The sequence below is a fragment of the Crotalus tigris genome, unplaced genomic scaffold (genome assembly GCF_016545835.1).
Source record: "Crotalus tigris isolate CLP2741 ecotype Arizona unplaced genomic scaffold, ASM1654583v1 scf7180000024508.2633422, whole genome shotgun sequence".
Taxonomy (NCBI): domain Eukaryota; kingdom Metazoa; phylum Chordata; class Lepidosauria; order Squamata; family Viperidae; genus Crotalus; species Crotalus tigris.
In genome coordinates, this window is record NW_024100680.1 from 1720159 (window position 1) to 1746883 (window position 26725).

A 26725-nucleotide genomic window follows, 5' to 3' on the forward strand; every position below is an offset into this window, starting at 1 on the left:
TGGAAGAAAACCATTGAAAATGTTCAGAAACTTGGCTTTAAGCATTGTGTATCTAGAAAACTGGCCACATAGACACAGTTAAAAACACCATTAGTTCAGGAATAGCTAATGATATCTGTGGAGGATAATACAAATCAGAAATACAGCTTTCATTTCCTTGAAAACCAATATCAGAGCATTACTTCTGTGGAAACATGGTAAATAAAATCAGGTAGCATCATATAGGAGGATTATTCAAAGCACAGAATCCTGAGATTTAGAATATTTTATGTGTACCAGCAGCCTCCATTTACGGCTAATTATTCCATTAGACTTTTTGATTTTAGACCTATTCCTAATTTTCATGCATTACAAATTATATTGCCATTTCAAAAGACTGCCTGTCTTTTTCCTAGTTAATACATTTGAGATTCCAAAATGCCACATTCCTATTCCCAGTTAACTAGAGCAAATATTATTATTCGTTCACATTTACTTTTGCAAAATTTTCACATAGGGATCTATATAACTCTATGCTTACATCCTTAACATATTAACATTTAAAGAAGTTCCTCAATAAGAGATAACTCTGGCTACCAAAACTAAGGCAGACTTTTCAAAATTTAATGTTGTCACATTAATCAGAAGGACAAACTACAACATTGCCTGGAGAGCAACTGCCATGATTATTAAACAGAACTGACGTTAGTCAACATTAATCATGAATGCTCTTTTTTTAAAAAAGAAACAAGTTGTGCCTTCCTTTGCATTATTATGCAAACAGCATAATTCATTTAAAAATGGATAGGTTAGCAATCATGTAAGAAGAAAGACTAGAATTTCAAAGTATTTTGCCATATAATAAATATTTTACAACTGCTCCAAAAACTGGCTGAGAAAGTGTTTACATAACTGAATAGGTGCTTCATAAGTGTATGTGAACTACAGCACAATGCTATGCCAAAATCCAGTTTTATGGTGATTTCAAAGTAATGTAGAGAAGAAGAGCAATCACTGAAGACCAAGTGAAGGTTCCCTGTCTTTTATAATATATGACAAGACTAACAAAAACAAACCTCATACCATGAGCTATTTCTCTGGCTTTGGGACCTGAACATGAACTAAAACTCGCAATGTTACACAACGTGTCGTGACTTTTTTGCCATTACCAGCAAAAAGGTGGTTTCGCTATGATGCATCCACCTGCAGGCTGGCAATTTGACACCCCTGCTATAGTGCCTACACCTGTAACTTAACCTTATGTCATAGAAAATTAAAACTTGGAAATGTTGTTCTTTCACATCTGAATGGGAAGACAATCTGCAGAAAATTACAATAACTTTTTTGGGGGGTGAGAATCAAGTCTAACACAAGATCTGACGTTGAAATTCACTTGGATGTCCTAATAAATGAATTCAAGAGAGATATATATAGGAAAGCTATAATATTATTAATTCTCTTTAAACTCTTGGCCCTGAAATCTATTCAAGCAAATTCCAATTCGTGGAGTAAAAGTGCTTTCACTCCACTGTAGTTTGTTTTTTTCCCCCCTTGATAAGTTTCTTTTTTTTACCCCTCCTTCATGCTCTTTAATATCTTCAACATCATGAACTGCAGTCTTCCTTGGAAAAGAATGGCCTTGCTAGGTTGGAGCTGCAAGTTAATTATAAATTGGATTAATGCATTACATTTAGGAATGCAATTGAAAAAGATGCTTGCAAGTTCCAATCTGGGAAAGGTTCAGCAGTTCAAAGCCAATTAATTTGTAAAAAATTCACACCAACTACTTATAAGATGTCATTCTCTCATACTCCTTTGCATTAATATCTTCAATAACCTAAGAAAAATTAGGAAGTATCTTGACCTATTGTGCCAATATTGTTTTCATTTCAGCACTAAATAAAAGAGTTCTCATTTGCCCACACATTCAAGATTTTATTCTATTTGTAACTGATTTATTTTTTTATTAGCTAGTTGAATATACTTATGTTTGTTATTTTGTAAATGATATAATAAACTACTGAATTATTATATAGCTCCAGCTAAGTTTAATGAAGAGAAGGACGAGGGGGGACATGATAGCAGTTTTCCAATATCTCTGGGGGTGCCACAGAGAACAGGGAGTCAAGCTATTCTCCAAAGCACACTGAAGGCAGGACAAGAAGCAATGGATGGAAACTAATCAAAGACACAACCTAGAACTAAGGAGAAATTTCCTGACAGTTAGATCAGTGGAACAACCTGCCACCAGAAGTTGTAAATGCTCCAACACTGGATGTTTTTAAGAAGAGATTAGACAACCATTTGTCTGAAATGTTATAGGGTTTCCTACCTGAGCAGGGGATTGGACTAGAAGACATCAAAGGTCCCTTCGAACTCTATTATTATTGTTATTGTTTTTAAGCCAGGATTATTTTAAAAATATTTTAAATATACATATTTTTTGATATGGTGTAATTTAAATTCAGCAAAATTGATTATAGCTTGAATACTTAAAACTGAAACTGAGTTTAGCTCATAGAATAATCCTAACTATTTCTACCTTCTCACTGGAATCAGATACATATTTAGGTATTCTTGAAGTTGCAGATTCTTTTCCAGAAGCTGGTGGTCCTGGAAACCTCATTTTGCCTCTCCCAGTTAGAGCAATTTAATTTCTGCATATGTTTTTCTAATGGTAGAATTTGTTTCTGGTTGTTTTTGGTTGCTTGATATTGCCTCTGGCACTCAATATGTTTCATTATAATTAATGTTGCTATTGCTATATTTTTTCTTTGATTGTCACCTTGAGTTGCACATTTATTTTTGTGGCTATATAAATTGATCAGAATAATAAAAACCAAAAACAAACAATTCAGAGTTATGTCTAGTTACTCATACACTATGCATTAATTTCTCATTACCACATTTAAACATGTTACCATGTTGGACACACCAAATAAAAATTCTGCACTTGTGTTCATAAAAAACAAAATAGGAAAGGAAATCCACAAAACTCTATAGAATAGGAACATAAGAATTAGAATTAGTATCTCTAAGCAATGAAAGCTTGATTTCACAATGAACTGAAATGGATCAATTTTCATGTGTTCTACCACGCATTTTCTATATTATATAAGTTATTGACCTATGCTTCTCAAATATCCTTTGATGAAATGAAGCAATACATTATCCAGTTATTTAGATGGTTGCACAGTAGTTCCATAGATAGTGGTATAAATAATTAAAATAAAATAGATTAAATGCTAGAGAAATAATGACTAATAAATTATATAGTTTAGCCTCAGGACATTATTTTTCCTCTTATTAAACAACTGACGACAGGAAAGGAAAATAAACATATGAATCCCAGAATCTGATGACAGTATACAAATAAATATAAGGAAGAATTTATAACTGATTTAAAAGGGCTTTTGTAATAAAAATGCTAACATGGCAAGGATTTGGTTTAAGCTTAAATACATTTCTATTGCACTTCCTGCATTAAAAACTGCAAAGCACATTGGGATGATGTTGTGAACTAAGTTTTGAAATTTATTCACATCATAAACTTACTCTCTGGGATAATCCCAATTGAACATTTCAGGTAAAACGTTTTTGGCTTTTTGAAAGTAACAAACAAGTTATTGTCAATTAAATTATTAAACATTTGACTAACTCCCAACTGATACTTAATAAATGGCAGCTTTTTAAATTAAACAGCTCAGCTCTGAATATCAGTCTCTTCCAGATGCCATATACATACATACATACATATTGTTGATAGATGACATGGCTCAGAATTCAGGAATACTTTTTTGTAAAAAAAAAAAAAAAGAGGTTAAACTCTTAATGGTAGCATTTGAAAATAATGTGGTACATTATGCAACAATAATGTGCTTGTTGGAAAAGACTTTTCACATATTGGATGATGTTAAGCATGGCAGAAATTTTAGCTGAGGGCACTATCAAATCATGGCCCTTAGATATCTGTTATAGTTACTGTACCTAGATAGTGTCAACTACAGGATCATCCTCTATGACTACTAGGTTTTCATTGCGTGAGAGGTAAGATTTAGGACAGCATAATTTCCCAGGATGGGAAGAAGTATAGAAAAACAGCTATCTGGGTGTTGCCAATTAACACTCTGAGACAGAAACTGATTCTTCACAGGAGTTCCAAAGCAAAGTGGCTCTCCTCTTTTAATTGTTTTATTTAAGGCCACTTATCAAAACACTTATTTTTATTTGAGATCAATATCCCATAAGTTATAGTACAGATAATAAAAATTAAGAAACAAAAACATTTTGGAAAAGCAAAGTAGAACACATAAAAAAACTTTAGTTTGCTTTTAAACTCTAAGTTTGTCAAAAGCAACTCCATTTTAACTTTTCCTGAACTTTGGGAGGAAGGAAGCAGACTGGTGCTAGTAATAGTTAAACTAATAGGCAAGTGAAATGTGAAAATATATTTTACTTCTTGAAAATAGGATAATGGGGTCACTAAATGGGTATTTTTAGGTCATCCAGTGATGTGTGGAATTGGAAAGCAATTCATCCAGATCAGACAGGGACTAGAAAACAGCAACTGGATATAAGAAAATGAACAGTTAGCTGCCACTGGATATAAGAAAATGAACAGTTAGCTGCCATGCAGCAAGTCACATTTGGCTTAGTAACCTTAACAGCATAACAAAAGGCAGAGGTGATGGAAAAAGAATATGTGATTGACCTGTTGGAGAAGAAGATGTACAGATCTCTGTTGGAAGTCTCCATTATCTGAATCTCTATCAGTGCTAGGCAGTAGTCTTCTTCAACAACTCAGGTCAAGTCTAATCCACTCAGTCATGGAAAGAAGAATATTTTTATATGAATGAGTGAATTTTATTCCACTCTCCTTTCCTCTCCCCATAAAGCTTTATTGTTCCTGAATCTCAATATCTTGTGTTGACATTATATAAGATTAGGCTATTTCTCCAGAGACTGGCAACCACCCATCTACACTGGTAAGTCATAAACCATTAACTGTATATCAAAAACAAATACTGACTCCTTGGAATAAATTACTATGTAAAAAGTTCAATCAAAATGAAATTTAGAATCATTACACCTTCAAACTTTTTAGGAAATGTGAGTTGTTATGAATAAATTTTCATAATTAGTACTAATTACTAATTAATTAGTAAATAATTACTAAAAATTCAAACTCAGAATTTGAGTAATAATTTAGATAGCAACAGTTGTTATTTCTTATATAACATATACCTGTATATATCTGGGCAGTTATCATGTCTTTTATGATGAAAACCAATGGAAATTAAAATTATTAAGACTGATTGTGCCCAGAAAATAAATTGTAAATAATGTATTGCTAAAGGTTAGACAATATAGAATAAGGTAATAAGAAACAGCGAATGGATTATTGGTTTATAAAAATATACATCTTGAAATATAGAAAATTGCTATCAAAGAACTTAACGTAATGATTTGCATTGCTTATCTGAGTATTTTATGCAATCAAAAATGAACCAAGGACCACTGAGTTGTTTAGAACCTTGAATTGCAAGGTTCTTGAGAAACCTCATTGATGCAAACTGTTATCAGTATTGTAGCTTTTTACGTACAAGGAGATTGAAGCCTAATAGTTTGTATTATGATAATATATTATGATAATGGTTGAAGGTTTAGAATGTAAAAATGTCCAGATTTAATCCATAGCACTGAGAAAATGAAAATTTACTCTGGGATCTCTGATAGTCACTTTGATACATCCTTTCCAAAAAAAACCCACATCTGGTTCTGCATGACATGGACCTCTTGCTTGGTGTACCAAATTGATAGGTAGCTCCTGCTGTCACTGTTTCTGTTCTGGGTGTAAAGTATGTCACCTGAAGTCTACACTTAACCATTATCTACCTTCCTCAATCTGACCCATAAAAAAGAAAATAAAAATATTCTTTAAAAATAAAAATAAAATAAAATATAAATGCTAGAATTAAAATTCAAAGATGAAAAGGCATTCAAAGATGAAAAGATAAACTCAAGTTCTATCCATATCATTATGAAACAACTACTTAAAAGAATCATCAGAAGAAAATGCAGTGCTCCAAGCAGACCATAACATAGCTACAAATTACCTGTTCTTTGGTCCGAAAGAATTGGTTAGGTGTTTCAAATTAATATTACAGTTTAAAAGAAAAGAATAGTGAAAATCAGATTTCTTCACAGATAAACAGGCAAATAAATAAAACTGTAAGGTTTCTTATTCAGTTTAATAACTTGTACAGAGGAATAAAAGCATTAAAATTGTACAATTTAGAAAAAAATAAACCTAGAGCAAACTCATTCTTATCTATCTCTTTAGATACATATATGTTTCTTTATTTCAATTTTCCTGGACTTTCCCTTTACCTGAAATTTCAAATTTTCATCTGAAGTTACTGGGAATACGAGATAAACTCTGTTTTTTTCCAGCCTTGGTTCAGCAACTTCACTTGGAGATCTATTCTTTATTTTCTAAAATCTTTTCCCAGCCTGGCTAGAAGATGTATCTGCCTTTATGTAAAAACAAAGAATGTTTCTCCCTCATGGGAATGTGCATTCCGTACCTGGCCAACTGCATACGTTATTGTGAATGTCTGACAAGTACACACATTTAGAAGTCAGCTATTGCAAGTTCTTTTTACAGACAGAAAGTGTTGAAGCCTCTTGTATCAACAATGTAATAATTTATTTGGGTCCCAGATTCAGTGTTAAAATGTCCCAGTCAGAATGGAAAATATGTGCAGTATTTTGGCTAGCTAATGTCAGCCAATGCAAACATAAATACACTAATTACCTAGATATGATAAATGATCATTTCCTAGATTTGAGTTTAGAACTTTAGATAATTTCAGTGATTACTTTATGCCAATGTAGTATAGCATGATTTTAAATGTTGCACTGTGAAGAATGTTTTGGTGAACCTATTTTAGTAATATAAACAAAAATTTTGACACTAGATATTTGGTTTTTGTAATTCTGTAACTTATTAATGGTACTTTACTTATTTATTTTGTTTTATCCCTCTTTAATTATTTTTAAAAATAACTCAAGGCAGTAAACATATCTAGCATACCTTCCTCTTCCTATTTTCTCCATGACAACAACCCTGTGAAGTGAATTGGCTTAGAGCCTTAGAGATTGACTGTCCCAAGATCAATCAGCTGGCTTTAATGGCTAAGGCAAGACTAGAACTCATAGTTATAACCTGGTGCTTAACTAGACCAAACTGATATATTCACAAATAAAATACGCAGATTATTTTTACAGGGTTCAGTTCCAGTTTCTTACACAAGATACTGATTTTGTCATTTGTGACTGAATAAACTAGACCACTAAACATAGCAATCAGGTCAGATTCTTTTTCTTCCCAGTTTGGAGGTGAGATAGATAAATAGATCACTCGACAGACAGACAGAAAAACAAAATAAATTCACATATACATTGTGAATGGATATCTATTTTGGTTTAGATTCATATACATTGTGAATGGATATCTATTTTGGTTTAGATTCATAAACCTTCCATTGGTTTAAAGTTTTATCATCTCAGTATTCAATTCAATGAATTGAAATCTGAGATGATAAAACTTTAAACCAATGGAAGGTGTACAGTTGTTTTTCAAATTTCTAAAATCAAGTACAGAAATTAAGTACTCAGAACAAAAGAACTAGAGAAAATGGTGCTAACATTTAAGCCATGACTGTTTCAATTTTTACTCTTTCCAATGTTTTACTCTTATAAGAAACATATTTTCGAGGCATAACTGATAATCATGTCATATGAACACTGAAGAAAAATGAAATGAAATGTATAGTCACTAGTCTATTGAGCTCCTATAAATGTCCTCAGCGTATTTTGGAAAGAAACTATCTTCCTTTGGTTCTGTGCTTGGTATTCTTAAACTGAACTGTTAAAGAAAAAGTTTATCATAAGTTCCCTTATCCAACCACAGTGCTTATTAACTCTGTATTGGAATAATATATTAAATGATAGAGACAATTTTTGTGCAAAATTAAGAAAAATTTTAAAAGTCAAAAACTTTCTCCCATGTTCACAATACAAAGACAAAAAAAGTTCCATCTGAAACAGTTCAAAAACCTACAGTTATAATCTTATTGCTCAAAAACAAGATAAGAATAAGAAATTGTCCATCTGTAATATCAAACTGTACCAAAGAAACATTTGACCACAAAGACTGCTAAATAATGGAACTTTTAAAAACTTGGGAATACCAAGAAAATCTTATTTTATTTTCAGTGAGTCTAGTGTTGTTAAACTAATGCTCTTTCCCTCATCACAAACTGCAATTAGCCTCTGTAGTTCTAAATCTATATTTGCAGAAATTTAATTAGGATTTTTTTTTAAAAAAAACAACAACACCTCAATTAACTATTACAGAAAATGTCAGCAAGATCAACTCTCAGCTACATAATATGAAAGACTACCAAATTACAGAATGTGTCAGCAACTAGGCAATGATAAACTTTTATCATTACAACATAATCTTTATAAAGACACTTTTTTTCTGATTCCCATTGAGTTAGATAATCATATCAACAGGGTGCAAACAATTAGCTAGTAGCAAAATGAAAAGGATTTAATAAACTTTAATGCCCATATTTCTAAAACATCTATCATGCTATGGTACTAAACAAATAGCAAATATTTTATGGTTTCCCAAAAAAATCTTTGCCATTTTTATGGCACAAATTATGTGAAGGGAAAGCTTGTATGAAGAAATGTATAATTTATTTGTTCATTGGTAAATTAATTTCTCTACAGAAATGTTCTCAATGAGTAATGGCCAAGCAAAGGTCACTAGTACATGTGTTCAAAGTGAAAAAAAATGGTTTGTATATGTGGTTTTTGTGTGTGTGTGTATGTTTATATAAACTTTACATTAAAATCACAGAATTGATTTTGACTTTTGAAAATCATTGGGTTGCTATCACAAATTTTCTTCCATAGTAGTTGTGTTTATGTAAGCCTGACCATGATGATCTTTAAGAAAACATTAAAGACCTGTTTCTTGCCACAGACATTGGATTAATGATGGAATGTGATCCCACTAATTCCTTTGTAATTTTGAAGTATGTAAACTATTGCCTCCATGTATCAGCTGTTTGTGATCATTCTTTTGTATTTTTTTAAACACTTTATCTTTTGTTCAGATGTTCAGAGTCACTGGTGAGTGGATGGCCCTAGCCCAAACATGTCAACTAACTAACAACTAACTAATTAACTAATTAACTAACAACTAACTAACTACTAAAATACCCTATTACAAAATACTCATTTACCAGAAAATAATCAATTGAATTTGGCCCCTGTTTTTGTATCTAATTCATTATATCTCTATTGTCAAACTTTTTTCTGGGCCATCATAGTCACCTTTTTTATTTTTGAAGAATTATGGTGGATGATATTGCCAAAGAGTATCATATGCCTGCTTCTATTAGGCACCTCTGTGACTATATTGCTTTCTATATAATAGTCAAATGGATTTTGATGAAGCTAAGAGTCAACAGAATAATAGGTGTTTAGGGATGGAGAAGGCAGTTTCGTATAAGAGAACAATTTTTAAAGTTTGCTTTAAAAAGCAAAATATTTGGTAGCAAAATATTCAGGTCCCATTGGGAAAAACTACATTTTCTGGTTTCGTTTACATCACTTTAAAAATGTTAGATGTAATATAAATACCATAAAATGTTATAATTTCTACATATATATCAATACTTTTGTCACTAATTTGATGCAAATTACAGATAAATTTCACAGCATTTATCTATAAAATATGCAGCACTGATCTCTGGGATGTGTCAATGCTGCTAATATCAAATATTCTTGCTTTGACAAAATATGCAGAACTGTCTGGTACTTTTAGAGTTAATTCAGATGAGAATGAGGGAGGAGAGAAAAGCCCCGAAAGGGAACGGAAGTGAATCTTTGCCCTCCAGGTTAATTGGAATATGTGAATCATGACCCCAAAATGGGGAAGGGGAAATGCCTGGAATGTTATGTGCAAAGGAAGGGAAATTCAGATCTTGGCATCCATCATGCCGTGCTGACACGCCTCTATACTAATTGTTGAGTCCGTGGCGGGAAACAGACACGAGAAGCAGCTGGAGTTCTCAGTTTCTTTTATTCAGCGTTCAGCTTACAGGAAGATGGCTTCAGCCTCGCCCAAACGCCTCGCAGCCTCTTATATAGGCAACTCCCGGGTAAATGGGTTACTTTTTCCCGCGCCAGCACCCGCGCATGCGCACGGCGCTGGCGACAGCCTGTCTGGTCCCGGGCAGCTTTGCACCTGCCCGGGACTGCCTGCAAACGCCCGAGCCGTTTGCAAAGGCTCGGGACATAACACCCCTTTCCCCCGGGCTAAAACTACTACCAACATACAACATTTATTTTATACGACAATTTGCTCCCCAGTGTTCCCACTGTTTACTGGCTTTTGCCTTGCCAGCAATGTTATGTAATCTTCTAGGTACTTAGGAGATTTCTTTGCTCTCTGTGACCTTCTTAGCTCTGGGTTACTGGCATAAGTCCCCTGACTGGAGGGAGGCGTGAGCCTGTTCTCTCTATTGTGCCCTGGTGTCTTCCAAGGACTGTGCCCCGATGCCTGGCCTGCTTGCTTGCCCACTGGGCTCGTCAGGCCAGGGCTTCTGTTGCTTTGTGACCTGGTTGTCCTACCTAGCTGTAGACCCTCAGGCCCCTTGAAGTGATAGCCACTGCTGGGCGTCTCTGTAGAACTTCCTAGGTCAGTCCAAGACCTGTCAGGAGGCTGTCCATTCCCTGAACCCCATTCTGTGCTCGGGCTCGTGTGGGTTTCTGTACTTTCCCAAAACTCAGGTGTTCCCTGATTTGTGCTAGAGGTGTTGTAGTCGGGACTTGGTTCCTCGACTATCTCTGTGTATGTTTGACCCCCTGTAGGATTTGGGGTAAGGTCAGGCCAACCTTGGGAATTGTGTGCCAGCTCTCTTGCGGGGAATGATGTGGGGAGTCTGCTTACGTGTGGTAAACAGTCCCAGCAGAGGCTTATGGTCAGTGAAGACCGTGAAATGCCTGCCATATAGGAAATCGTGGAATTTTTTAATTCCAGCAACAACAGCCAGAGCCTCCCTGTCGATCTGAGCGTAGTTGCGCTCGGCAGAAGACAGTGTTCTGGAGTAGTATGCAATAGGAACCTGAGTTCCATCAGACCTGAGGTGACTCAGGACAGCTCCAACCCCGTAGGGGGACGCATCACAAGCGATGCACACAGGAAAGACTCGTTGAAATGTGCAAGAACACTGTTAGAAGTGAGCAAGGCCTTGACTTCTTTAAAGCAAGCCTCATGTGCTTGTGACCACAGCCACACAGCTTGTTTGTCTAGTAGCCTGTGAAGAGGCTCAGCTACACTAGCTTTATGTGGAAGAAAAGAATTGTAGAAATTCAGGAGGCCTAAGAAGGCCTGAAGTTCGGCCTTAGACTTTGGCCTGGGTGCTTCTAAAATAGCAGTTAGTTTGGATTCAGCAGGATGAATCCCAGCAGCATCAATTTTGAATCCCAGAAATTCAGTAGAAGGCACCCCAATCTTGCATTTGTCTTTTCTGAGCTTGAGGCCTGATTTCCTGAATCTTAACAGGACAGCCCTAAGCCTTTCAGCTAGAATGTGTGTGGAGTCTCCTGCAATCAAGACATCGTCAAAGTAGGGGCAGACCCCTGGTATACCTCGTAGTGTGTTTTCCATTACGCTTTGGAAAATCCCAGGAGCGACATTCACTCCAAACTGTAGCCTTTTTACCTTAAAGGCTCCCCTGTGGGTCACAATGGTCTGAGCTATGCAGCATCATCATCAACAGGCAGCTGTTGATATGCTTGAGCTAGGTCAAGCTTTGCAAAAACACGCCCCCCCTTGAGAGAGGCCAGGATGTGACTGACCACAGGAACAGGATAGGCATGTTGCTGCAATGCCTTATTGAGTGTGCATTTGTAATCAGCACAAATGCGAATGTCCCCATTTGCCTTTAGAGGCGTGACAATGGGGGTCTCCCACGGGCTGGAATCAACAGGTTCTAGGATTCCCTGTTGGATTAGTTTGTCTAATTCAGTGTCAATCTTACTTTTTAAAGCAAAAGGGACCCTTCTTGCTTTAATCCTAATGGGAGTGACAGTGGGGTCTAGCTTTAAGGACACAGGTGGTCCTTTGAATGTGCCCAGCTGGGGGCTGAAAACATCTGCAAATTCTTTGCAGACTTCCTGTAGGTCGAGTGTTTGTAAGCTGTTGAGTCCTGTGACGTGTATCCCCAGGGCCTCAAACCAATCGAGTCCTATGAGACTCGTTCGTTCACCCCCTACTACTAATAAGTCTAGTGGACCTTCAAAACTCTTGTATTGCACGTTAAGGGTGGCCTCCCCCTTAACACACACTCTTGAGTTCTGAAAATCTGTTAATACAATATCAGAAGGCCTTAACTTGGCCTTAGTCCCACTACTGGAACAAATCTTCCTAAATGTATGCAATGAAATGATGGAAAGGGCAGACCCTGTGTCTAGTTCCATAGATAATGGAACCCCTTGTAGCTTCACGTTGAGTGACAGCTTTTTCTTCATGGGCTTGTGTGTGCCTGTCCTACAGATGCTTCTTCGCGAAGCGCAAAAACCTACCCTATTCTGGCTGGGGAGGTACTGGTACCCTTCAGGCGTTCTTCTTGGGGTTGTGCCTTTCGTCGGCCCAGACACACAGCTGCAATGTGCCCTTGTTTGCCGCATGCCCGGCAGGTAGCGGAGCGGAACTTGCAGTCGGTTCTCCTGTGGCGACCTCCACAGCCGATGCACTTGAGCGGAGCCGAAGAGCTTCCCTTCTGGTTCTCTTCCTTCGCGGGGTGTAGACGGTCGACTTCCTCGTCCGGATCCTCCTCGGAGTTTCGTCGGACGTCTTCCTGGTGCACGGACGCACCCTCTGCACTGTTTCTGATCGGCCGCATGTTCTTGACGGCGCCGCCTGCTGCTTCTTCTGCGGTGACTTCCCTTAAGGCGTCTTGGAAGGATAATTCTTCCTTAGCGAAAAGTCTCTGTTGTAGCTCTCGATGCCTTAACCCGCACACGAATCGGTCCCTCAGTCGTTCCTCGAGGTCCTTGAACTCGCAGGGCTTGGCGGCCTTCCGTAACGCGGCGATGTATTCCTTGGCTGACTCACCGGACCGTTGATCCCTCTGTTCGAAGGTGTGGCGCCATGAGATAACGGACACCTTGGGGTGGAAGTGCTCCTTCAGCAGCTTCTTCAGGTCTGCGTAGCTTACAGACTCTACTGGGACAGGTGCTGCAAGGTTTTCTGCGATTTCGAAGGCGTCTTGGCCGCAAACGCAAAGCAGGGTGGCAGCCTTCAAGCTATCTTCCCTCACTTGGTTTGCCTTGAAGTAGTTCTCCATTCTGGATACGTAGGACTCCCACCGCTCTGGATGTGAGACGTCGAATTCCGAAAGCCTTCCGATTTTCGCCATCTTCGGATCTTCAGGAGACGGGTCTATCAGCCAGCCTACCCCCGAATGCGCACCGGATTGGCGGGCAGCTGCCGAGTCGACGCCGTTCCTCTTCCGCCGCTCAGGACTCCTTGGGTAAGCTTACACTTCTTCCTTTCCAGGTAGTGCAAGGCATCCCATCCTCGTCGCCAGTGTTGAGTCCGTGGCGGGAAAACAGACACGAGAAGCAGCTGGAGTTCTCAGTTTCTTTTATTCAGCGTTCAGCTTACAGGAAGATGGCTTCAGCCTCGCCCAAACGCCTCGCAGCCTCTTATATAGGCAACTCCCGGGTAAATGGGTTACTTTTCCCGCGCCAGCACCCGCGCATGCGCACGGCGCTGGCGACAGCCTGTCTGGTCCCGGGCAGCTTTGCACCTGCCCGGGACTGCCTGCAAACGCCCGAGCCGTTTGCAAGGCTCAGGACATAACACTAATAAAGGCTTTTTTAGGTTAAACCATGCCTGAAAGTTCTTTGAAGTGTTTCATTAGTCAAACACATGACAGGGTGATTCTGCAAAGTATAGTTCAACAACAGAACCACTACTGACTAATTAAAAAGCATATATATTTAGCTACAATATAGTTGGTAATCTTGAATCAACTGATGCAATAACTATTGATAAAATTTATTTCATACTTTTCCTACATACATAAAATTATTCTGAAAAATAAAGAATACATATAAGTCTGCAGTGACTCAGATAAAATATTATCTGAAAGCATGAAAATTGCATATTTTGTATATGTTGTTTGTTTTCTGCACTGTTTTTTTCTAAATACAGAAGCATTGTTTTATAAAGATCTAAATTCTTTTTTTAAATTAAAAGTTAAACCCTGATTAAATAGAATTTGAAATGTTCAGCTATAAATTATAATATCATAGGAAAGCAAACAGATTCCATGATCATTTTCAATATAAAATGTCTCATCAATAAACAGCACTTTTACAATTTGTTTTACTTTGCCATTTGAAGACATCCCATTCGAAACACTAATTTATATTTTGTTCAGAAGTTACAATTAGGTCTCCTTCACTGGCCCTGTTTAAGCACCCACTAGATAGTCATCTGTCTTGGATACTTGAATTTGGATTTCTGCAGTCAATGGAGCAGAACTTGAGAGCCTAAATGACAAACTCTGTTTATGATTTTTTGTCTCAGTCATTTAATGTATGAAAACAACTTCCATCAACAATATATTCTATCCCTCTCTGTGTTACATACACATATACTCATCAGTTCCAAACAACATTTAATATTTTTTCAAGTTTACAATACAACCAGCATAAATTTTAGAAAGTAAGGTAACAACATTTTTAAATAGTATAAATAAAATTTATTACAGCAGATGTAAATGCACAATATCACATCATTAATAAAGTACTCACCATGTATAATAAGAACATACTCTGCACTGTTTAGGCCAATAGAATTTTCTGCTTCACATCTGTAAGTACCATTGTCCGTTCTATTTAGGGGATTAATGTGTAGCTCCCTACCATTGACAACCATTCTTTCTGGATCTGGTAATTCTCCACCATCCTTTGTCCATAAAACTGGATCTGGTCTATAAAAATACATGATAAACCATACTATTATTATTATTATTATTATTATTAATATTAATATAGCATACATGATATAGTTGTTAAAGTGCTGGATTTTAAGTTTTAGTCCCACCTCAGGCATGAAAGTCATCATCTGTGTGACTTTTGGCAAGTCATTCTCTCTCACTCCAATCCACCTCATAGAAGTGTTGAGGGGAGGAAAGAGTGTTAAGTTACTTGTAAAGGCAGGTTAGAAATCAACTAAATATTTATAAAAAAGGAATATATACTGAATTAACCCAACAGAGATTCTTTATGCAGCAAGTATAAGAGCAAAAAGAGAGCCATCCTGAGTAGTGGTTAAAGCACCCAGATAGAAACAAGGCACAAAGCCAGCTAGATGACCATAAGCTAGTCACTGTCAGCCATAGGATGTTTGGTAAAATGACTGCACATCTATCTTTAAGGCCAGTTGAATCTTGAAAGCTTGATAGATACAAAGCACCAATATCAATACCCTTGTTAATTGTTGAAAGCACAAGGACAGATTTCACTTATTGTTTGAATTCTGAGCATCTAAAGTTTCTCTGTCCACATGAAGACTACAGCAGGCATAATTGCTTTAATATCCAAGATTTCAGTGACAGAGGAAAATTAAAAAAAAAATGAATTACTTGGAAGAAAGATCTAATAACAGTTCAATACTCTCCGCCCCCCATTCTGATCATTTGTAGCTCTGGATTTTTCTGTGGGTCTATATGTATGATAGATCAAATTTTTGTTCCAGTCAGATTGTTCTGTAATTTATTCTAAAATTAAAAGAACTGAATATCTTTCAATGTTAGAGACTGTCTATCATTGTACAATGCATTAGGAATGTTATTTTTTCGACTAATTTTTAAAAGATTATAATTACAATAAAAATTAAAAGAAAGAGAAAAATATAAAGAAATAGTAAAAGGTGCAAAGCAAAAAATAGGAAAGACATAAGGAAAGAGAAAGGAAGGAAGGAAGAAAGGAAGGAAGGAAGGAAGGAAGGAAGGAAGGAAGGAAGGAAGGAAAGTGTCAATGCTGCAAATACTGTATATTCTTGCTTTGACAATATGCAAAACTGTTGGGCATTTATTGGGTTAATACTTAGCTTAGACTGGGCGGGGGAAAAAAGCCCGGGAAAGAAAGAGGAAGTAAACTTTTGACCTTCTCACTAATTGGATAATGTGACCTGTGACTGCATGAGAAGGGAGGGGTTGAGCAAGGAAAGCTTGATGCCAGCCACCGGAAGTTCAGATTCTGGCATCAATTAGTCCAATGTTGACCGGCATAATTTGTAGCTCTGCAAATAAAGACTTTAGGAAACATGCCTGAAAGTTCTTTGAAGTGCTTCATTAGTCGGAACTTGTGACATCATGCCAGAATCTAACACTCTTTTCAAACGATCTACGTCCCGATCTATCAACAGTAGCCTCGGGGGAGATCTCATTATGGAGAAAAAAAAATTGCCTGAAACCAGCCCCGTAGCTGCAACAGTCTCCCCGGGGGGGGGAAGCGACAGCCAGCAAGCCGGGGGAGAGAGAAATTTGGCAGATTTCCCAGCTGAGAGCGAAGACTTCAAAGGCAGAATGGACAGATAACACAGTTATGGGTGAGTCGTTGGAAAGATTTCAAAACTTAGAAATGAGAAACAGAAAACAGTCCCTACAAAGTGAAACCTTCATCCCTAAGAGAGAGAATCCCAGTTTGAATCCTCTGCAGCAAAGGGGAAATTGGGTTCCCCAGCAAGCGGCTGATCCATGTCCTCTGAACTTACCACAGCCAATAAAGGCCTTGCAATGCCTTGGGGTGGTACAGATGCCAGGAAATCAGCAGCTGGGGGGAGAACAGCCACAGCAAGGAGGTTGGCCACAGCCCCCAAACGTGCAACCCCTGGGCATAAATCTGCAGCCAGGTTGGGGCCTACAGCAACTGGGGTGGCCACAAGAGCGATGGGGAGCCCAGCAGGAAGCCTGTCAGACCCTGCCTTTGCCAGCCAGAGACCCCAACCCTGAAGAGAGGGTGAGTCCCAGTCTGAGGCATCTGCAGCAAGGGGTAGATGGGTTTCCCCGGCAGATGAATGATCAGCAGCAGCAGAGGGCACCACCACCCCCTCCAGTCCAACAACAGAGAAGACCACTACGACCCCCACTTGCGCAGCCACCATTGGGAGGCCTACAGCTGCAGGGGGTACCATCCATCCCCGCTGGCCAGCAGCCATGGAACCAGCCCCAGTGGGGGCCACAGCAGCCTGTGTTTGCACCACCCTTCAATGCAACGTTTGATGGGGACCCAGAGAAGCTGATTTTTTTCCTCACCCAAGTGCGTTCTCATCTAAATCGCTGGGCCTATCTCTATCCGGAACCAGGGGCCATGGTTGACGTCATTGGGGCCAACCTAGAGGGAGAAGCATCTGAATGGCTGAACAATCTATATAGCGAGCAAGCCCCCGAATTGGAAGATCCTCATCTCTTTCTCTTAGGACTGAGAGAACGATTTGAAGACCCATCCATCGGCCTCAAAGCAGCAGGACAAATTCACAAAATAAAACAATCGGGGAGGCCTGCCCTAGAGTACGTGCGAGAGTTCTGCAAGATGGCAGGGCGAATAGAGGGGTGGCCTGAGCAGTCCCTCATCCATCACTTCATCGAGGGATTAGATGATCACCTCTCCCAGGCTTGCATCTATCGAGAAGTACCTGATCGGCTGCAGGAGTGGTACCAGACGGCCGTGAAGCTGGATGTTAAGCTCTCTCGCTATAAAAAGCCTCCCCCACAGGAACCCGAACAGCAACCAGAGCTACCTGAACAGCAATCACCCCCACGAAAGCCTTCAACCACTGCAAGGGCTGAGAGACCCAGGCCACCTGCACGCCCTTCCTTCAAGTGTTTCCGGTGTGGACAAGGAGGACACCGAGCGGCCACCTGTCCAGTCCCCTACCCTCGACTGCAGAGCAAGCCAGGACCGGCGATGCAAAAGAAACCTGCTCAGTGGCTACCAAGAGAAAAATCTAATCGACTCACGCAAGAACCAGTCGCCCAGGTTACACCCCACACACAGGAGAATGCCAAGACTCCAGGTGGACCTGCCCCTGCCCTTCCCTTCTTTGATAGCGACGATGAAGGAGAAAACGACCCAATGGTGAGTCAACAAATCCTGCCTTTTTCACTGCCCGCCAAGCTCGTAATCCCTACGTCTGGGGCACAAATAGACTTAAACGTACTAATTGATTCGGGATGTACCCGCTGCATTATTAGTCTGGCGTTTGCCATGAAAATGGGCATAAGGGCAAAACAGCTTTCCAAACCGATGAGATTTGAGCAAGCCGATGGCTCCCTGATGGGAGGGACTCTTATTACACAAATAACTGAGCCTTTACGCCTAGAAATAGGTGCACACTGGGAGTTTATTCGTTTCCTGGTGGCTCCACAGATGACCGAGGCAGTGATCCTGGGACTAGCCTGGTTGGACAAATGGAAGCCATTTATCTGGTGGGAGAAAGGAATGAGAATTGTGAGACTACCTATAGGGCCTGATCCCCCCATTGATTCAACAGATGTTACCGGGCATCTTAGGCCACCCAATGAGCGAGCGCACCTGGCCGTCTCACTGACCCCAGGTGAACCAGTCATCCCCAAAGAATACTTGGACCTGGCGGAGGTGTTCAGTGAAAAAGAATGTGATGCCCTACCCCCTCACAGACCCAATGACTGCTCCATCGAACTGGTGCCCGGAGCCAAACTCCCACGTCCGAGGATGTATGCTATGTCCCCCCTCGAAATGGAGGAGATGCAGCGATATGTGAACAAGAACCTAGCGAGGGGGTTTATTGAACGGGCCAAATCTTCCGTGGGAGCCCCTGTGTTGTTTAAAGAGAAAAAAGATGGGTCTCTTCGTCTCTGCGTAGACTACAAGGGACTCAATGCTGTAAGTGTGGAAAATAAATACCCCCTCCCCCTCCTAAAGGATTTATTGACCCACCTGGCTAAGGGGAGTGTCTTCACTAAGTTAGACCTAAGAGAGGCATACTACCGGGTGAGAATAAAAGAGGGAGACGAGTGGAAAACTGCCTTCAACTGTCCAATGGGGAGCTATCAGTTCAAAGTCATGCCATTTGGACTACAGGGGGCCCCAGCCGTATTTATGCAGTTGATTAATGAGGTTCTACATGATCACTTGTACAAAGGGGTTTTGGTGTATCTTGATGATATCCTGATATACAGCACAAACATGAATGATCACATAAAACTAGTGAGAGAAGTGTTAAAGAAACTATTGAATGCCAAGCTTTATGTCAAATTGTCAAAATGTGAATTTCACCGAACCCAATTAGACTATCTTGGCTACCGAATTTCCAATGAGGGTATTGAAATGGATCCAGCCAAGGTAAAAACTATAATCGAATGGCAACCCCCAAGGACTCGCAAACAGCTCCAAAGCTTTCTGGGTTTTGCCAACTTTTATCGTCAATTCATCCCTTCTTTTGCCGAGATTGCCCTTCCTCTTACAGAGCTACTCAAGACAGGCAAAGGAGGAGGGAAGCCACGACCGGGCCAACCACTAGCATGGACAATGAGCTGTCAAACAGCTTTTGAGAATTTAAAGAGACTATTTGCCGCTGAACCGGTTCTAAAGCACCCCTGTCCAGGGGAACCCTTTGTGATTCAAGCCGACGCCAGCGATGTGGCGGTTGGAGCAGTGTTACTTCAAAAGAACAAAAATGGGATCCTGCAACCCTGTGCCTACACCTCTAAGAAATTCACGGAGAGCGAGCGAAGATGGGCAATCTGGGAGAAAGAGGCCTTCGCAATTAGGTGGGCGCTATTGAACTGGCGACACTATCTAGAAGGGAGCAAGGTGCCATTCGAGGTATGGACTGATCACAAGAACCTAGAGGCACTGAAAACTCCTCGCAAATTGTCACCAAAGCAAGTACGGTGGGCACAGTACTTTAACCGCTTCAACTTCACTCTAAAGTACATACCAGGAGGAAAGAACTTTCTAGCTGATGCGCTATCCCGGTTACCCCAGTACAAAAGTGAGCGAGAGCAGGTTAACGAGGCAATTATTCCCAATCCACAAACTGTCACTCAACTTACACCTCGCAGGGTCCCCAATCCGGATGACCCTGGAGTGAAGAAAATAAAACGAGAGCTCCTCACTGACCAATGGTTCAAAGATAATCAATCGTCCCTAACATGCAGAGATGGCTTGGCATACAAAGGGGGGAAGTTATATTTGCCAGAAGCGCTCCGTCTTAATGCTCTCAACCACAGCCACGATGTAAAGCAAGCTGGACACTTTGGATATTTGAAAACCCTACACCTCACCCGCCGGCAATTCTGGTGGCCGGGGCTGAAAAAGGATGTGGAAAACTATGTAAAAAGTTGTACAGTATGTGCTACAATGAAAAGAATCCCGGGGAAAACTCCTGGGTTACTGCAACCCGTGGCGGACCCTTCTCAACCCTGGGAAGAAATAGCTATGGACTTTATAGTGGACCTACCTGAAAGTAAGGGAAATACTGTCATTTGGACTGTGATAGACCTGTTCTCGAAACAAGCTCATTTCATCGCCTGCAAAGGACTCCCATCCGCCCAACGCCTGGCCAAATTGTTCCTGAAACATATCTACCGGCTGCATGGTGCCCCTAAGCGAATAATCTCAGACAGGGGGGTGCAATTCACAGCGAAGTTTTGGAGAAATTTCCTTACATTGATTGGATCATCTCAAGGGTTATCATCTGCTTTTCATCCAGCCACCAATGGGGCCGCTGAAGCCGCTAACAAAATGGTGGAGCAATATCTTAGGTGCTATGTTTCCTACCAACAGACGAACTGGACTGATCTCCTCCCTTTTGCGGAGGTGGCATACAACAATTCCGTGCACAGCAGCACCGGCTACACGCCTTTCAAAGTAGCCACAGGGAAAGAATTCAACCCAATACCTGAATATCCTCAGTTGCCCTCCGCTTCACAGACACTTGATCAATGGGTGAGAGGATGGGAAGAAGTTTGGAAAAACACAAAAACTGCTTTAAAAAAGACTTTTGAAACCTATAAAAAGCAGCTGATAAAAAGAGGGCTCCCCAAAGAACATTCCAAGTTGGGGAAAAGGTCTATCTGTCAACTAAATATCTACGCCTCAAATTGCCCAGCAAGAAATTGGGACCAAAATTCTTGGGGCCTTTCCCCATAGTAAAGGTCATCAACCCAGTCACAGTACAACTAAAGCTCCCTAAACTGTTAGGGAAAATTCACCCAGTTTTCCATTGTAGTTTGTTGAAGCCTTATCGGGGCTCCACTTTGAGACCTCCTCCAAAGAAGGCACCTGGACCCCTCGTAGTGGCAGGGCAGACCCACTATGAAGTGAAACGTATTCTTGACTCCAGAATCTTTAGAGGGAAATTACAGTACTTGGTACAATGGAAGGGATACCCATTGTCTGAAGCCACCTGGGTGAAATCTAGTGAAGTGAACGCTGACAGATTGATCGAAAAGTTTCATGTGAAACACCCCAGCAAACCGAAAGATAACCCTTAACAAATGCTTTTGTTTTCCTTACAGGATCTGTCCTTCTTGTAAGGGGGGCCGGATGTCAATGCTGCAAATACTGTATATTCTTGCTTTGACAATATGCAAAACTGTTGGGCATTTATTGGGTTAATACTTAGCTTAGACTGGGCGGGGGAAAAAAGCCCGGGAAAGAAAGAGGAAGTAAACTTTTGACCTTCTCACTAATTGGATAATGTGACCTGTGACTGCATGAGAAGGGAGGGGTTGAGCAAGGAAAGCTTGATGCCAGCCACCGGAAGTTCAGATTCTGGCATCAATTAGTCCAATGTTGACCGGCATAATTTGTAGCTCTGCAAATAAAGACTTTAGGAAACATGCCTGAAAGTTCTTTGAAGTGCTTCATTAGTCGGAACTTGTGACACTATAATTTTAAAAAAATTAAAAGGAATATATAAAGACATGCTCCCTTCATCACAAGTATAAACAATATTGGTAACTTTTCACTTCTGTTAAATTACAAAAAATGATGTCTTCTTCCCATATCCCATATCTATAAACAAATCCATAAAGCACCATCATTTTAGTCTTTTTATCAGCAAAAATCTATTAAGTATCAGAAATAACAACCCATCTATTTTATTCTTGATCAAATAAATCAATTTTATATTCCTTTCTTCCAACAATCTTAGTCTTTAGTGCTTTCAAGCAATGTTGACACTGGAAATGCATTTTATATTGATCATTCACATTCTTCAAATGTTGTTATAAATAAATATTCAGGTATAGCTTTTTAAATGAACTCAATACTTCCAGTACAAAGTACAAAGAAAAAAAGATATTTTAAACTGTACATTTGTCCATATTTTTATATTGAAAAGTTACTACATTTTCAGAAACAATGTGTAAAATAGGAACTCACTATTTCATTTTATTCATAATTAATTTTTAGTGTTTTTTTTTTTGAAGAACACATATAGCCAGAAAAACCCTTGTAAACGGGTTAAGAGGATTGAATGAAACCAGACATGGTATCCATGTTACATCATGTACTATTATGTGTCACTATTTATTAAATTATTATTTATTTAACATTTTTATATAGCTGCCCATTGCACTAAACATGACTCTTGACAGCATACAATCGTTAAAAAAATAAATAAAAACAAGATAAATAAAAAAACAATGCTTTGGGGAGAAGATACATCTAAACACAATACAACCATCAAAATAGTAGAAAACAAGTACTTTAGTATAGAAAGCAGGATCATAGTTTAATAACAGGATAAAATAACTCCTTTAAAGCAATATAACACATATAATCTAGCTAACATTAATTTTTTATTTACATGTATAATCCAAGATTACAAAAAATCAATTTTTAGTACCTAAGTAGTCTTTCAGATATGCTTCATGTTTATTTGCTTCAGAGTTCATGCTTCTTTGTTTATGGCTCAATGTTCAAATAGGAGTACCCTCAAAAATGATGAGTAACAGTCCCCTTCTTTTTTTCAGATATTTTTTCCCATGAAGCATTACAAATAACCCAAATTATATTTTAAATATAAAGTATAACAATGTATCTGGAATATAAACACAAATTATTTGATTCAATGTTCTATGTTTTGCTTTATTTGGGTGATAACAGTACATTCCTGTACATAGTCAAAACAAAACAAAACACAACAAAACAAACAAATAAAAAAAGCACGATACAAAGAACTCCAAGTGGAAATTCACTTCTACAGTTCACAAGCCATGTGTGGCACATAGACTATGATCAATAGATTCTCCCTTAGGGCAGTATTTCCAAATTTTAATAATGCTACTTGGTGCAAGTAAGACAAGTTTTCTTCTCTTTCTAAATAAAAAATATAGTAAATTAATAAAAGTAAATATTTTTCCAAACTATGAGAAAAAGAAAAGCCTGCCTAAACTATATGCATTTAAGGAACATAGTGACTCATGAGGTTAGAACACTGGGCTGAGTATCGGCAGGTTTGAGTTCATGGCCCTGTTGCTGCGCAGGGTGGAGTGAACTCCTGTCACATGCTCCAGCTCCTGCTGACCCCACAATTTGAAAATGGGTGACTGCAAGTAGATAGATGGGTACCACATTAGTGGACAACTTAATGGGGCAATGAAAGGAGCCTCCAACTGGGCATTCCTTGGGCAATGGTAATGTCACTGTTCAATCCTTTCAACTTGGAAAAGTTTTGGTGGTCCTGACACAACTATAGTAGTAATGTAGTACTATTATACTAGTAACTTTATGCAAGATGAAGCTTTCCCATTTTACATTTTTCTCTACCAACTCATTACTTTATATTCTACAAGCTTTAACTTCTATCCCAACGCAGTGCTCAGCCACCAAAAGATGCCCATCCCTCATGTATAGGCATATCCCAAACCATTTTACCTGGTAATACACTCAATTTCTAAGTAAATATAGATAAAACTATACTGCCAGAGACAACATAACAAGAGAATAGAGTATAAGTGCAACACAGTATAGACATGGTCTTGAAGAAAATATGGTGTTATTTCTAATTCTAATAATTACATTATTCATGTGTACACACACACACACACACAAATATGAATAATGTAATTTACACTGTTTTAAAAAATTTTTTTCATAAGAGAAAAAATATTTTCAAGAAATCTTAAATACTATTAATCTTCTGATATCGTATTTTTCCCAAATTACATTAATCACACACACACACACACATACACACACACACACAAAACCCCACCCCCACACATGAATAATGTAATTTGGGGAAAATATGATATCAGAAGATTAATAATATTCAAGATTTCTTGAAAATGTTTTTTCTTCTCTTATGAAAAAAATATTTTAAAACAGAGTACAAAATTCATTTTGAGGGGGGAAAAATGCATTCCAAATATAACAGTATTTCAAACTGCAAAGAAGCATTTTCTGGATAAAGTAAGTGTTTCAATACTTCATTTATTATTTTACCTGTGCTGAGTCTGATTATTCTGTCCTCTGGCTAACCTCCAAACCCAAAGCTAGAAGCCCAAGGGAAATTCTTATCTAGCAAACAGATGAGCTTTGAAGCCAATTTTGCACATGTAATTTAGCAGAAAACATTTACGTTCAAACTCTGTGCATTTCTGCTAAAACGCTGACTTAACTTATTTCTCTTAAGGTATAGAAGAATAGGTACTAAATTTAGCAGACAAAAATCTCTAATGATTTAAAACCAACTTCGTAAGATACATATTTTCTCATCTTCAGTTCACTCATAATTTCTCATCTTAACGGCTTCTTTGCACATTTATCTAAAAATAAATATATAGGTTAATTTATTAAACATATATATGTTGTGAATACTAAATAATGAAAAGGCAAACTATTTTAAAACTACAAGAAATGTCCTACATTATTTTAAAGTATTATGCATGTTTTCTTATTTTTATGCCTGGAAAAGGTTAAAAAAGGTGGCACTGATACAATGTATGAAATTGTGACATGACTACAAATAGCAGTTGAGGTCTCTGCAATTTTATAGTGCAGTTTTATCTTACAAAATCTTACAGAGCTCAGATAGAAGAAGACTGAGAACACTAATGAGGTAAGATTCAAGAAAGAAAATAAAGGTGTTTTTTTCTGATACCTCACTACATTATATCCCTTCATCTGCAGAAACAGAATTATTGAACAAAAATGGAACATATTAATATCCTCAACTGTATTTCATTCGCATTAACAACACAGCTCTCAATTAATTCCAGTAATTTGTAACCACCATTAGATGGTCACTTGAATCTTTCATTATCTCAATACATCTTACATTTGCATATTTTTGGAACATATATATGCGAATAGATTTAGTAACCATTGTTCACATATTTTAAGAAGAGAAACTTTAGAATCCTATAGAATTTTTATTTATTAAATCTGCTAATAAATATAAAAGGAAGGCTTTGATTGCTACGTATGTCCTTTAGGGTACTAGCATGCTTGTAAAGGAAATAATAACCTAAAATCTAAACTATAACTGTCCCTTTATTCCTCCTGATTATATTGCAAATTGCTTTTAAATGTGAGGATAGTTAAAAAGTTGACTAGTGCAAATGCAATGTGGGAAAAGGAACTGCCATTCAGGGATGGCAAGTTATGCCAAAGTGCCAAATCACCTCATATAAACAGCCACATAAAGCAATATTCCCAAACTGGATTCATCTAAACTCATTCTGCATTTTGTGTTTGAAGCTTTTTAATCTTCTAACATAAGACTGATTCATTTATTAATTTTAAAAGATTTTTTTTTAAAAAAAAAAGTCTTAATTTTCTAAAGATAAATGCTAACAATCCAAAAATAGCAAAAGCCGGGCAAACAGCCCAGTATACCAAATGAATCATGAATGACATCAAGCTGATTTGAGCATCAGATCAAAAAGATAAATCAATGGCGTGCTGCATAGGGAATGTAGTCATATGCCAGGAGATCAGGAAATTAGCCAGCAGTCAAGAAATCAGGGCAAGACAAGCTAGGAACTTTGTCCAAAGTTAAAACAACAAGGAAACAGGAGTAAAAATAAGTAGTCATACACTAATTTTGGTCAGCAAATTCAAGGGTATATGAGTTTCTTACATTTTATAGTATGGGAACAATTTAATGTGGTAAGTCGTAAATTATTAAGCTTCTTTTTTAAGCCCATGTTTTACGCCCTTATCAATTTTCTACAAGCCTGGATAGAAGATGGAAAAGGAAGTAAGATGATTTGTTGTGACTGTGGTAAAGCCTATATTAGTCATAGTTTGAAGATGATAGAAGGTTCAGTTCTTAATTGATTTATTCATTTTTTTATATTTCTATCTATATCTTCTACCAATCAAGAGCAATGGAATTAAGCCCACCCAGCCCCCGATATAGACTGTTGTCCCAGATTTCTATTTCTTGGGAAATGAGAAGGCATTCTGGAAAAAAGTGTATATGCTTGATATTTCTTTTTTTCAATTTTACACTAAGCCCATAGCCACTCACATCACCTCCTTTTAAGTAAACCTGAATAGGAATACTACTTTATTATCCCCTAGTTGTCATGGTTACCTGAATCTTATTTCCTTATTGTCTTGAGTATTAATTGTTATTGAA

General features: G+C 38.4%; 1 protein-coding gene across 4 annotated transcripts in view; it reads right to left on the bottom strand.

Moving 5' to 3' along the window:
- Positions 1–26725, bottom strand: part of CADM2 (cell adhesion molecule 2) — a 404147-nt gene that overhangs the window by 38024 nt on the left and 339398 nt on the right. For all 4 annotated transcript variants that reach the window (XM_039333778.1, XM_039333779.1, XM_039333777.1 and 1 more), the window contains one exon: positions 14893–15071. In XM_039333778.1, coding sequence (XP_039189712.1) covers positions 14893–15071 — 179 coding nt within the window. The remainder of the gene's footprint in view (positions 1–14892; positions 15072–26725) is intronic.